Source organism: Furipterus horrens, unplaced genomic scaffold (genome assembly GCF_987537825.1).
Source record: "Furipterus horrens unplaced genomic scaffold, mFurHor1.1.pri manual_scaffold_13, whole genome shotgun sequence".
In the NCBI taxonomy this organism is placed as follows: Eukaryota; Metazoa; Chordata; class Mammalia; order Chiroptera; family Furipteridae; genus Furipterus; species Furipterus horrens.
In genome coordinates, this window is record NW_028327183.1 from 60,123,571 (window position 1) to 60,136,640 (window position 13,070).

Consider the following 13,070-nt stretch of genomic DNA (forward strand, 5'->3'; position numbering starts at 1 on the left):
TTTTTCTTCATTCGTTTTGCAATCCAGTTGTTTCACTGGAATGTTTTGAAATGATGCTGTTGTTTTGACACCCTGTCATGACCTTCCCCCATTCATTCTCTTGAAATGACGAGGAAAACTGGCTCCTTTGTTTGTGTGTGGAGGGAACGGACTGGGCTCGCAGCTCGGACCCCGCGGAGCAGGCTGAGCCCCTGGCATCATTGAAAGCCGGCTTGGCCATGCTGGCTGACCTCAGAGCCTTGGACAGAAAGGCCGTGTGGTCAGCACCCTCTCCCAGCTCCTCATACCTCAGCTGGCACGTTTCTCTCCCTTGTTTGGGGTTGGGGTGGGCTCGAGGGTGTGGGGGTGCTGAGCAGGGGCTGAGTCCCTCATTGTTCCCCCACCCCCAGCACTGCCTCCTGAGGACGGCTTCCCTCTTCAGGACAGCTTCAAGTCTGAGGAGGAAATGGAGGCCGGTTCTCAGCCAGTTCCAAGCCAGGTGAGTTAGGCGACCTTCGCTCTCTTTGCCCCTCAGTCTCCTCAGCTGTAAAACGGGTCCAGGAGTAGCACTCCCCTCGTCAGGAGGGCGCACACGCGAGCTCCGTGCTGCGGCCTTGTCCCTTTGGGTGAGACCCACGGGCTCTCTGCAGATAAAGCACCTTAGTTGTGCCAATGAGCCCCCTGCACCTGCTCCTCTGGGCCAGATCTCCTCCCCTCGTGTCCTGTGTGACGACCGCAAGTGGGATGCTGTCCTCGTGGTCACGCCAGGACAGCTCACACTTGAGAAGTTCTGGGTCTCACCCAGATGTCCAGCTATTAAGTCATGGAGCTGAGGTGCCAAATTGGGCCTGGCCCCCAGGGCCCTGGCGTGTGGCCCCTTGCCTGCTAGCCTTCCTTGGGAGCCGGCTACCCCAGTGGTTTCTGTAAGGACCAGGTGGTGGAAACTGCCTTAGGCCTTGGGGGCCGCATGTGGTCTCTGTCCCATATTCTTTTTGTACACAGCCCTGTAAAAACATAAAATCCATTCTTAGCTGTATTGTGTGCTTGGGCTGCTGTAAAGAAAACAAGAACAAAAAAAATCCCACAAACTGTGTGGCTCAAACAACATTTATTTTCTCACAGTTCTAGCGACTAAAAGTCTGAGGATCAAGGTGCCAGCAGGCTTGGTTTCTGGTGAGGACTCTTCCTGGCTTGCATATGCGGTCTTCTCTGTATCCTCATGTGGTGGAGGAGGAAGCCTCTGCTGTCTCCTTGCGTTATAAGGACACCGATCCCAACGCATTAGGGCCCTACCCTTATGACCCCCATTAACGTTAGTTACTCTTGGAAAGGCCTCACCCCAAATACAGTCACAGTGGGTCAGGCTTAAACATGTGAATTTGGGGGAAAAACCATTTCGCTACCTCATGGCATTAGCCTTCTAAAAACACGCCAGTCTTGATTGGTCCCCTGGCTGAATTGTGCTCATCCCTGATTTAGAACGTCTTCTTTGGCTTTGTAGAGAAGCAGAGGGTGGGGTTCTCCGTGTGGGGTTCCTGCTGTTTCCCAGGACAGAAAATCCGACCACTGGTGTGACCAGCAATAGACAAGGCACTCAGAAGTGAAAATGCTGTGGGCTGGGTCAGTGTCTGATCAGATCACTGTCCAAAGTTGGGAACCTGTGGGTGCTCTGGACATCATCTCCAGCCTACATCATCTCCCTCCCTTTGCTGACCTGTCCCCCGTCAACCTCCATATCGGGGCATCCTGGCCCCATAGTAACATGGGAGATGCGATGTTTCAGCCACCTGTCAGCCTCAAGGATGTGGTTGTGAGCTTCACGCGTGAGGAGTGGGGGCGGCTAGACCTGATCCAGAAGACGCTGTATCGCGACGTGACTCTGGAGACCTGTGGCCACCTAGTCTCCCTGGGTAAGGTGGGCTCTGCCCATCTCAGGGGCTTTCTGCCTCTGGGACTCAAAGCTGCGGCTCTTACCAAGGGTGTGGTTGTGCTGGGATGGAAGTGGGCCCCTTTGAGATGCAGATCCTGGTGTTGTCAGCCTGCACTGCAGGTTTGTGACTGACTTCCCTAGTCCGTCTATGTCTGACCCTGGGGAACAAGGATGCAGTTCTCTTAGTCTCTAAGCAGAGCACCAAGTCCTGTGTTTTTCTCCATTGACCAGGGCTTCTGCTCCCCAATCTGGATGTGATCTCTCGCCTGGAGAAAGGTGAAGGCCCATGGAGGGCAGAGCAGGAACCTCCCGCCCAAGGTGAGAGCCTTCGGCTGGGCAGAAAGCTTCTGGGTTGGAGGTGGAGGGAGGCCATTTGCAGGGAGCTTGCTTGGGTGTTCTCTGTGGCCGCCTCATGTCCAGCAAGGCAGCCACTTCCTCATTCAGGGACCCAGCTCAGGGAATGCACGCACCGCTGTCACAGGTGTGGGTTTACTTCTGGTTCCAATTTCCCTTTGGTGTTTACTGCTCACCACCTTGTCATATTTCTAGGTCCATCTGACACCTCTTTTCCCTGAGCCCCTCATCATAACGTTCGCTGGGGAAGCAGCTCCTCAGGCCTCCCCTTCAGGCCTGCTCTTTCCCCTCCTCTGTGTTCAGAGTTCCCAAGACTTCCCGATGACCCTGTAGTGTGGTGAGATCTTACGTCTCCTAGGAAATGTCAACCACCTGTTCCTCTCAGAATTCCTACTGTGTTGGCATCTCATCCCACCTCCTTCTGCATCCCAGTGTGTCGGCCTAATTGGAGTTCTTTTTTTAAACAGCTGTATCAAGATACAATTTACCCTTTTAAAGTATACAGATGTCTTTAGCGTATTCACATCACCAGAAGTAATACAGAATGTGTTCACCACCCCAGTTAATTGGGCTGCTTCTCGTGGTCATGTTGCTTTAATTAATAGCCTTCTTTAAAATTTATTTTTCAGTTACAGTTGACATCCAATATTACATTAGTTTCAGGTGTAAAACATAGTGATTAGACCTTTATTTATATAACTTACAAAGTAATCACCCCAATAAGTCTAATATACATCTCACACTATGCACAGTCATTACATTATTACTGACTGTACCCCTGTGTTGTATTTTACATCCCCATGAATGTTTGCATAATTGGCAATTTGTATTTCTTCATCCCTTTCACCTTTTCACCATAGACTATTAGAAAGCAGTTTTATGTTTACACAAATTGAACAGGATGTACAGAGTTCGCATTTACCTCTCACCCCACACATACACATTTCCCCCTATTAATATTTTGCATTCTGTGGTACCTTTGTTACCACTGATGAGCCTTTATTGATTGTCACATTATTAATAGTGATCAATAGTTTACATTAGGTTCACTCTTGGTGTTGCACATTCTGTGGGTCAGACGCATGTAGGATGACGTGTACCCACCGTTACAGCGTCGCAGAGAGTAGTTGTACTGTGCTCTGCCTGTTCGTCCTTCCTGCTGGTCTGACTCCTGGCAGCCACTGATCACTTTACTGTCTCTGCAGTCTGTCTTTCCTGTAGTTGGAATAATGCGCTCTGTGGCCTTTTCCGATGGACTGCTTTCACGTAGCATCACGTGTGTCCTTCTCCTCACGGGGCAGCATTGAATTCCTCTTCGGTTTCTGTTCTGTCTTTCCCCGTAACTCTCACCTGCAGCCTCTGATATTTCTGAAGTCTCACCTGTAGTTCTCCTTGGTCCTCAAATGACATTCTGAATTCAGTGTACTGGCCACACCTTCCTTCTGTCCATCATAAATGTTACTGTTTGGCTGACCTGCAGTTTGTCATCTTTTCATGATCTTGACAGAGAAGCTGCTGTGGAGCATTTAACCTCCTCTGCTTGGTTTCCAACAGCCAGGCACAACTTAGACACATTACCCCCCCAGAGATTCCTCTTGTCTTTGTCCCCAAATACCCTATCACACCCCTTTACGGAGTCGTTTCATTTGGAAAAGTTCTCATTCTCATCATCGGTGATTCCAAAGCAACACCCCAGATGAACACATCAGAGCCTCAGGAAGGAGAACAATATCGGTTTCGGGGTTGCTGAGTGTAGATAAAGACCTTGCCCAAGAGTGAAAGAGGGTCTTTGTTTGACATGAGGGAAACTTCCCCGTGGAAGTCAAGGGATGGCCAAGAGTATATTTAATACTTGGTTAAGTGGAGGGCCCTTGTCTCCTTGTCCAGCATGGAGAGCAGAGAATGGGGACTGAGCAGAGGCCTTCACGGTGCTGGATGCAGGTGGCTACATGACTGAAATGGACGGTGTAGCCAGTAAAGGGGGAATTTTGGAGGACGCCGGTGAGTGTCTTAAGCTGGGAGTTTATGGCCCAACATCTTAAACAGAAGGAGGAATCTATAGCAAGGGTGGTGATATCCACGGTACCGTGTGTTATCAGCGTGTCATGTGCCAGATGCTGTGAAGCTCATGGGTTGACTCATTCGTTCCTCAAAATAAACCTGGTAAGTTAAGCACTCTTATTCCTGGCTCACCACCAAGGAAGATGATCCTCAGAAGTCACCAGTTGGGGAAGTCTGTGGTTTGGACTCTCCAACCACACTGCTTCACGGCCCACAGCGCTTTACTGGGAGTCTGTGGCATCAGTTCTGGAATGGTTAAAGCGATGTTTTTCTCTCCAGGCAGCTGGAAGGAGTGATAGAAACGGCGCCTTATGAATATTAAGTCATTCTGGTGTTTGGATCCTGTTTTAAGATTCAGAATCAGAAACTAGGCTAAGATTCTGTGTCAGTAATCTAGATTGAGGCTCCATTTAAGATCTTATATTATTAGTTTCCTGAGGCTTCTGTAATGAATTGCCACTGGGTGGTTTAAAAGCAACACAAACTTAGCCCTGGCTGGTGTGGCTCAGTGAGTGAAGTGCTAGCCTGTGAACCAAAAGGTCATAGGTTTGATTTCCAGTCGGGGCACATACCTGGGTTGTGAGCCAGGAGCACAATTGGGGGCGTGCAAGAGTCAACCAGTCTGTTTCTCTCAGTCATTGATGTTTCTCCCTCTTTTTCTCCCTCCCTTTCCCTCTTCCTAAACAATAAATAAAATCTTTGGGGGGAAAAAAGAATGAAACAACACATTCATTCTCCCACAGTTCTGGAGGTGAGAAAGCTGAACTATCAGTATCAGCAGGGCCGTTTTCTCTCAGGAGGCTACAGAAGGAAATCTGTTCCCTGTCTCTTCCAGATTCTGGTGGCTGTGACATTCTTTGGTTTCTGCCCGCTTCAGTCTCTTAAGTCCAACATCTTCAAATCTCTGTTCTGTGTGCATGTTACCTTGTCTCTGTGTGTTCATTCACTTGTCCTCTGACTCCGTCTTAAAAGGACACTTGTAACCTTTAGGGCCAGATAATCTCCCCATCTCAGTACCCTTAACACTTCTGGAAAGACCCTTTTTCAAATATGGTACCATATTCACAGGTCCTAGGAATACACACAAAAAGACATAGGTATCTTTTGAATTTTTTTTTTAAAGATTTTTATTTATTTGTTTTTAGAGAGCAGGGCAGGGAGGGAGAGAGGGAGAGAAGCAGCCATTGGTTGCCTCTTGTGCGCCCCCAACTGGAATCCTGGCTCAAAACCCAGCACATGCCCTGACTGGGGATAGAACTGGTGACCTTTTGGTTCCCAGGCTGGCACTCAGTCCACTGAGCCACACCAGCCAGGGTGGTATCTTTTGAATTTATTGAGAGCCACATACCTTCAGACTCAGTTCTTCCTGTGGATTTTTCCTTTAATTTTTATGCTCTCATGCTTGTTCTTACTCCTCTGCTTCCTCTTTGGGGGCCAGTTCTCCTGAATTAGCTCATTACCTTTGCTTGGTTTTTGGAAGTTATCACTCATCCCCTATTTACGGATTCATCCCACTCTTTTACATCCTACATGAAATTACAGTCCACGGATTCAAAAGAAACTCAGAGACACCTCTTGTACTTGGTGTTTTCCTTGGTGTCCCCCCTCTTCCTCTGAGGCTTCTGCAGTAATTTGGGCATTTTGGATTTCTTTCAGACCGGAAGACTACACTTGAAAGGAGAGAGTCGCCTTCTGAAGAGGATATTGCTGTGGAAGAATCGTCCTTCCACACGAAAATGAAACACTGTGTAGAGGACCCCCGGTCTGTGCAGGGTTGGGGGGACCAGCTAGGGGAGCACCAGGAGGAATCTTTGAGTCAAGTTGTATTTACCTCTGAAGAGAGACTGTTTGCTCAAGAGCAACATTGTGATCATGACCTTGGGGGAAGTTGTCAGAGTGAAAACCTTCTACCTCCATTACCTGCAGGAACGCATTTCCACAAGCTTGACTCACAGGTTAAACAGTTGAAACAGAATTCAGTTTTCATTAATCATCAGAAAGGCTGTACTAATCTGAAGTCCAGTGAAAATCTAGAAAGTGCCAGCGCCTTCTCTCTAAACATTCACTTGAATAAACTTGCAAATGTTGTAAGAGAAGAGAAGAGGCCTCCTGAATATATTGTCAAGAGTGCCTCTTTGAACTATGGTACCTCTGTTCATTTCCATAACAGAATGTTTTCAGCAGAAAACAGCAATGATTCTAAGGACTATGGACAGCTAATTAACCGTAGCATGTCTCTGAATGAATACAAGCCAGTGCATTTTGGAGAAGGTCAGTGTGAGTGTGACAAACGCTTTGTGAAACCTGAAGTAATTGTTAGATATCCTGGACATGAGGAGGAATGTGATACCTTCCGCATGGCCTCATCTTTTAGCGACAGTGACATCAATCAGACTAGAAAGAAGCCACATTCATGTAATCTGTGTGGGAAATTCACCAGCTGTGGCTCTAAGCTTGTACACCAGAGAGCACACACTGGAGAGGAGCCGTGTAAATGCAATCGTTGTGATAAAGTTGTCACTGGGAGCTCTCACCTTTCACATCAGAGAGTTCACACGGGCGAGAATTCCTATGAGTGTAATGATTGTGGGAAGTCTTTTCGGCAGCAATCACAGCTTGTTGTGCACCAGCAAATCCACACTGGAGAGAAACCTTATGAATGCAGTCATTGTGGAAAAGCTTTCAGGTGGAGGTATCTCCTCACTGTGCATCAGAGAACACACACTGGAGAGAAGCCCTATCAGTGTAGTGTATGTGTTAAAGCCTTCAGTAGTCGGTCAGCTCTTAGGAAACATGAGAGAACACACATGGGTGAAAAACATTCTGAATGTAATGATTACGAAAAGTTATTTAACCAGCAGAGTCACCTGATTGGGCATCAGAGAAGTCATACTGCAGGGAAACCTTATTTGTGTGCTCAGTGTGGAGACTCTTTCAGTCGGAGCTCTGACTTTATCACACACAGACGGATTCACACTGGAGAGAAACCCTATGAATGTAACCACTGTGGGAAATCTTTCTGGCAGCAATCACAGCTTCTTGTGCATCAGCAAGCTCATACTGGAGAGAAGAAATTTTATGAATGCAGTCATTGTGGAAAAGGTTTCAAGTGGAGATCTCATCTCATTCTGCATCAAAGAACACACACTGGAGAAAAGCCCTATGAATGCATTGACTGTGGGAAGGCCTTCAGTGATGGGTCATCTCTTAGGAAACACGAGAGAACACACACTGGCGAGAAACCCTACCACTGCAACCACTGTGGGAAGTCTTTTCGGCAGCAGTCCCAGCTTGTTGTGCACCAGCGAACCCACACTGGAGAGAAACCTTATGAATGCAGTCATTGTGGAAAAGCTTTCAGCCAGAGATCTATCCTCACTGTGCATCAGAGAACACACACTGGAGAGAAGCCCTATAAGTGTAAAATTTGTGTTAAAGCCTTCAGCCAGAGATATCTCCTCGTTGTACATCAGAGAACACACACTGGAGAGAAGCCCTATCAGTGTAACATGTGCATTAAAGCCTTTAGTGGCCGGTTAGCTCTTAGAAAGCATGAGAGAACACACACAGGTGAGAAACCCTACTAATGAATGTAATCATTGTGGAAAGTCCTTTACTGGGCATTAGAGAATTCACACTGGAGAGAAACCATATTGTTCTGCGTATTGTGGAAACTCCTTCAGCCTTTTGTGCCACATAAAAGGATCCACACGGGAAAGAAACCCTGTGAATGTAACCACTGTGGGGAAACTTTCTGGCAGCATCACAGCTTGTGCATCTGTGAATTCATCCAGGAGAGAAGAAAATTTAGGAGTGCAGACATTGTTGAATGGTTTCAAATGGAGAGCTCTTGTTATGCATCAGAGAACACACACTGGTGAGAAGCCCTATAAATGTAATCATTGTGAAAAGGCCTTTTCTGGTGTCAGACTTCCCTTACTAGGCATCAGACAATTCATACTAGAGAGAAACCCTATAAATGTAACCAATGTGGGAAGGCTTCCAGTTAAAATAAATCTCTTATTCAATATGAGAAAACTGACCGGAGAGAAACCCTGTGAATAATTAAGATGGTAAAGCTCACTACCAGAATTTTTCTAGACATCAAGAGGACCACATGCCTCAGAATTGCTTGTAGTGTATATTGAAACTGCAGGTTACCAAGCTTACCCTGAATTACTAAGTCAGAATTTATCAGTAAAACCCAGGAGCCCGTCATTTCCAAAAGCAGCACGTTCTTTGTACGTGCACTAAAATGTGTTTACTTCTGTGCTTATGTGAGAAGGTAAACTTTCAGTCAAAGCTCTTAGCAGAAAATAGAAAATTCAGGATAGAACTGTTTACCACATAACCATTTTATTGCAAACAGCCACTAAACAAATCAGATGTTATCCCTATAACACATTCCTAAAAACAGTAGGGGGCTGGAAGATACTATGTTCCCAAAAAAGGCTGAAGTATACACCAACCATGGTGGAACTGTGAGAGGCCACTGCAGATTTGAGCAAAGTGAAAGCAGATGGGACAGCATCACCTGGAGGCCCAGGGTGGGAAGTGGGAAAGGCTGAAGCCCTGGAGGCAGAGTTGCAGGCTCACCGGTGGGGCAGTAGCGCAGGGTTTGTTCATGAAATTCCAAATTTCCTCCACCTTGTCTTGTCTTACATAAAGCATCTGGCTGTGGGTGAGCAAAATAAAATAGGGAATGAGTTAGGTAAGGGGAAAAAACAGGTCGTCTGGGGACTAGGGAATTGGTGTATTATGCTCTAGAACAAGGGCTACCCTTACTTTAGTATTTCAAGGACCTTCATCCGAACCCCTGGTTCCTGCCCTGTTCCTTTCAAAGAGCACCATTAAACCAGCACCCCCCCCCCCGCCCCATCTTTGGAGACTCCCAGTTGCTTTCTGATAGTCTCTTCAATGTGGATGGAAGGTGGGGAGTGAGAGACTTGGAAGCCTTCAACATGAAAGAAAATATCTGAGCTAAAACAGGAAAAACCAACCCAAGGAGGACATAAGGGAACAGAACATTTAAAATGGAGATTGAGTCAGAAATAATTGCAAATGAAAAATAAATGCAAGGTAATATTAAAGAGTTATGAGAACCAGAATAGACTGAAATTAAAGATACAATTTGCTTTAAAAAGAAAAGGGAATTTTTGCAGAGCTGAAAGAAAATCTTAAGATCCTGCCAATCACTACTACCCAGGATTAGTAAAATACATGCAGCATGAGAAACTGAGAACAACAGTTAAAAAGGCATTGCAGAAACTTATGGAGAGAATTTTGAAACTAAGGAAAGGAATATGTTTTTTTTTTAAAGGAATGTTCTAACTAGAGGGAAAGAAAAAACGTAACCAGGGACTTCAGGGTAAACAAATTGTTCAAGAAAATAAAAATATTGTACAAAAAAATTGTAGTCCAGCTGTGAACCAAACTTTAGAAAGGAATATTCATTTAACTTTGATGTTAATATTTCTTCCTAGAAAAGGCAGAGAATTCATGAGATTGGAATAAAAGTAGGAGAAATATGATCAGATTGTTTTTGCCTAGCCTTTCACTGAACACAACTGTTGTAGATATGAACAGTAGGTACTGGTATTTTACATTTTAGGAAGAAACCCGGAGCTGTGACATGAGGGTTTCGTAATGGTGAAGTGAGGGTTGGGGCGGGGACGGGTGAGTATCTCTGTATCCTCATCTTAGAAAGTAAGTTTTTAAATAGATTACTTGGGAGACCAAAGTCAGGATTCCAGTAATAGGACAAAAATTGCAAACCAGTAGAGGAGCAGAAATATAAGTAAAATCTTAAGTCCTTATCATGGAAGGAAGTCAGTAAAGTCTATAGGCCATGAAAGAACAGAATTATAGGCAGAATTATAGAACAATTAGTCTCAGGAGGAGCTGGAATAGAAAGGGTTAAAAGTGGTTGGAATGTATTACTATTGGTAGGATGGGGCAGGAGGCAGCTTCTTTCCATTTTAAGCCTGTAGTATTTCCTTCCCTGGTACACATCTTATTAATTTCAAATGTGTACCTATAGGTCAGCAAAACACTGCATGATATTTACAATTGTGTGATTTTGTACACTTTTCCTTTTGATTAAGTATTGCTATAAAAGTAAATTGGCCATTCGAACAGCAAGAGAACAAAGTTATTTAGCCGATTAGACATGGTTCCAGTAAGGCAGGAAGGCTTCTTGGCTTCTTAGGAGTCCTTTTATGACTTGATACTGCAGAAGCTTTATCACCAGAAAGTCACTGGGGCCCTGAAGAGGGGCTTGACATTCTGGGACAACTGAGCAGAATCTCTGAAGGGGCAAGACAGGTGCATAAATTTGTAGAACCACCAGGTAATGTATTTCCCCAGGGTTCCTCCGGCATTTACCTGGTACCTTTCATAAAACCCTTTCGGTAACACAGCTTTCATGATTCATATGGACCCCCGAGGTTGAGGCGAGCAGTCCGAGCAGAGCAGTGGGTCCTGAAGATGCTGGAGTCTGGGAGGAGGAGCCTGGCCAACAGTCAAAGAAGTGAACGTCTGGCATTCTCGTGGTCTCGACAGCTAAGAGCAAGTTTCATTCGGTAAGTCCTGAAAGCAGCTTTGTTTAATGAAGCTCCTGGGAGCTCAGGTATGGCAGGTGTGTGTGATGTCACAGGGTGCTAACGTCCCTTCTCTCCAAAGTGGGGAGTCAACAGGGGCTGTGTGGTCCTGTGCTTCTGGATACAATACCCAGTGGGAATCACAGACAGGAAGACGGATTTGTGTGCAGGAGATGGGAGGACAGTAGGAATATGCAGTGAGTTTTGAGAGATATTCTGCCCTTTAACAAATCAGAAACCTGAGGCTCCTGACCCAAGAACTGGGCTCATTGGAAATGAGAACCTGAGACCTTTCCTCCTGAAATGATCCTCATAATCAGAGTCCAGTGATAACTAATGGAAATGTGTTCCACTCATTTATGCATTGCTTGATCCTTATTTGTGTCCTGATGAAAGGTTGAACCCAGGTCGAGGGCACTTTGTATGCCTATATTTTTAAACATTTTGTAAAGAGTAAACTCAAAATTGTATATTTATATATGTTTCTTGTTTTGGTTTCATGTAATTTTGTGACATAAAAAGAAGACCCAAGCCCTGGCTGGTGTGGCTCAGTGGATTGTGCGCCAGCCTGCGAACCAAAGGGTCGCTGGTTCAATTCCCAGTCAGGGCACATGCCTAGGTTGCGGGCCAGGTCCCCAATTGGGGGTGTGTGAGAGGCAACCACACACTGATGTTTCTGTCCCTCTCTTCCTCCCTTCCCCTCTCTCTAAAAATTAATAAATAATATATTTTTAAAAAAAGACCCAAAAGAGAGACCACACCCATTTCATATAACTGCTGAGCTGCTTTTATTTACTTTTTCAGTTCATTTTATACCTTCCCTGCACCCCCACAATTACCACACCTGTCTCTGTCCATGAGTTACCTTCTTTACTTACTTTTAACAAATTGTTCCTCCCTCCCTACTTGAAAATATTGGTACCAAATAATCCTAAACATATGTATTTTAAAGATTTTATTTTCAGAGAGAGGGGGAGGGAGGGAGAAAGAGAGAGAGAGAGAAACATTAATGTACGGTTGCCTCTCACATGCTTCCAAACCGGAACCCAGCTGCAACCTAGGCATATGCCCTGACTGGAACCGAACCAGTGACCCTTTGGTTTGCAGGCCGGTGCTCAGTCTACAGAGCCACACCAGCCAGGGCCTGAGCATATATTTGATACAACTAACAGTGGAATGATTGGGGACTCAGAAGAACCCCACACACACACCCAGGCTGTTTCCACATAATTTCATGAGACTCCGCATATAGTTGCATGCATGGCTAAGAGTTATCGCAATGATGTACCAAGGATAAACAGTTTATGCATAATGGAAAAGACGTGAGGTCTGGGGGAATCCATGAAGTGGTCACACAAAGCAGTAGGGACCGAAGTCCAGACTCCCAGAAGGAAAGCAGGCTCAGTGTAAATCACGGGGATTTTGTTTGTTTTTTGCATAGTCGAGGCAGTCTGAGACATCAGACAACATTCTAAAAGCCAAGTTTGCAAAGAGGACCTTCTAAAATGTGCAGCATCAGGATGTGATCATCCTTTTTGTATAAACTTTCATACCTCTTTGAATATGAATACAATTAGCCATATTCACAGTACCTGTTCCATTAAGCTGCTTAAACTGCAGCTCTGGCTACACACATGAAGAAAGCACATGGTTCATATAGTTCCTGTTTCAGATTGGTTTTCAGGAACCTGTCACAACTCAGTGTTCTTGACATTTCTTGCCATGATTCTGCCTTGTAGACTTGAATCCTATTTGGACTGCTTCACGCTTAGCTTCACTGCCAGGGTCTTGATAAGAGAACAATAATAAAAGCATCGATGTGAGAAGGTTGCCTCCCAACCAGGGACTGAACCTGCAACCCAGGTAGCTGCCCGGACTGAGAATCAAACTTTTTGGCGCAAGAGGTTTAGGTCCAACAACCGAGACACCTGGCCAGGGCTCAAAATCATATTTAAAAAAATTGTAAATGATGACTTCCTGAACTAGGACCCCTGTGGAAAGAAAGGGAAGAGCAGGAAGGAAAAACATTTAAGACATAAAATTTCCAAGCCAACTGCACACTTATAATACTGCCTAACAAACACCTTTCACTTCTCCCCATTCTATGAGTTAATTGGGATCAACTGGGTGATTCTTCTCTCGTAGGA

General features: G+C 45.5%; 2 protein-coding genes across 2 annotated transcripts; both read left to right on the top strand.

The window, feature by feature from the left end:
• Positions 1-1,676: 1,676 nt before the first annotated feature.
• LOC149995727 (KRAB domain-containing protein 4-like) lies at positions 1,677-2,644 on the top strand. The gene is made up of 3 exons (XM_090261056.1): positions 1,677-1,889; positions 2,141-2,227; positions 2,567-2,644. Exons 1-3 carry the CDS (start codon positions 1,742-1,744, stop codon positions 2,602-2,604), a joined length of 273 nt encoding a protein of 90 aa, XP_090117182.1. The 5' UTR covers positions 1,677-1,741; the 3' UTR covers positions 2,605-2,644.
• Positions 2,645-4,166: 1,522 nt separating this feature from the next.
• Positions 4,167-8,016, top strand: LOC149995728 (uncharacterized). Its single transcript, XM_090261036.1, has 2 exons — positions 4,167-4,264; positions 5,981-8,016. The coding sequence occupies exons 1-2, from the start codon at positions 4,213-4,215 to the stop codon at positions 7,909-7,911; spliced, it is 1,983 nt and encodes a 660-aa protein (XP_090117162.1). The 5' UTR covers positions 4,167-4,212; the 3' UTR covers positions 7,912-8,016.
• Positions 8,017-13,070: the final 5,054 nt, after the last annotated feature.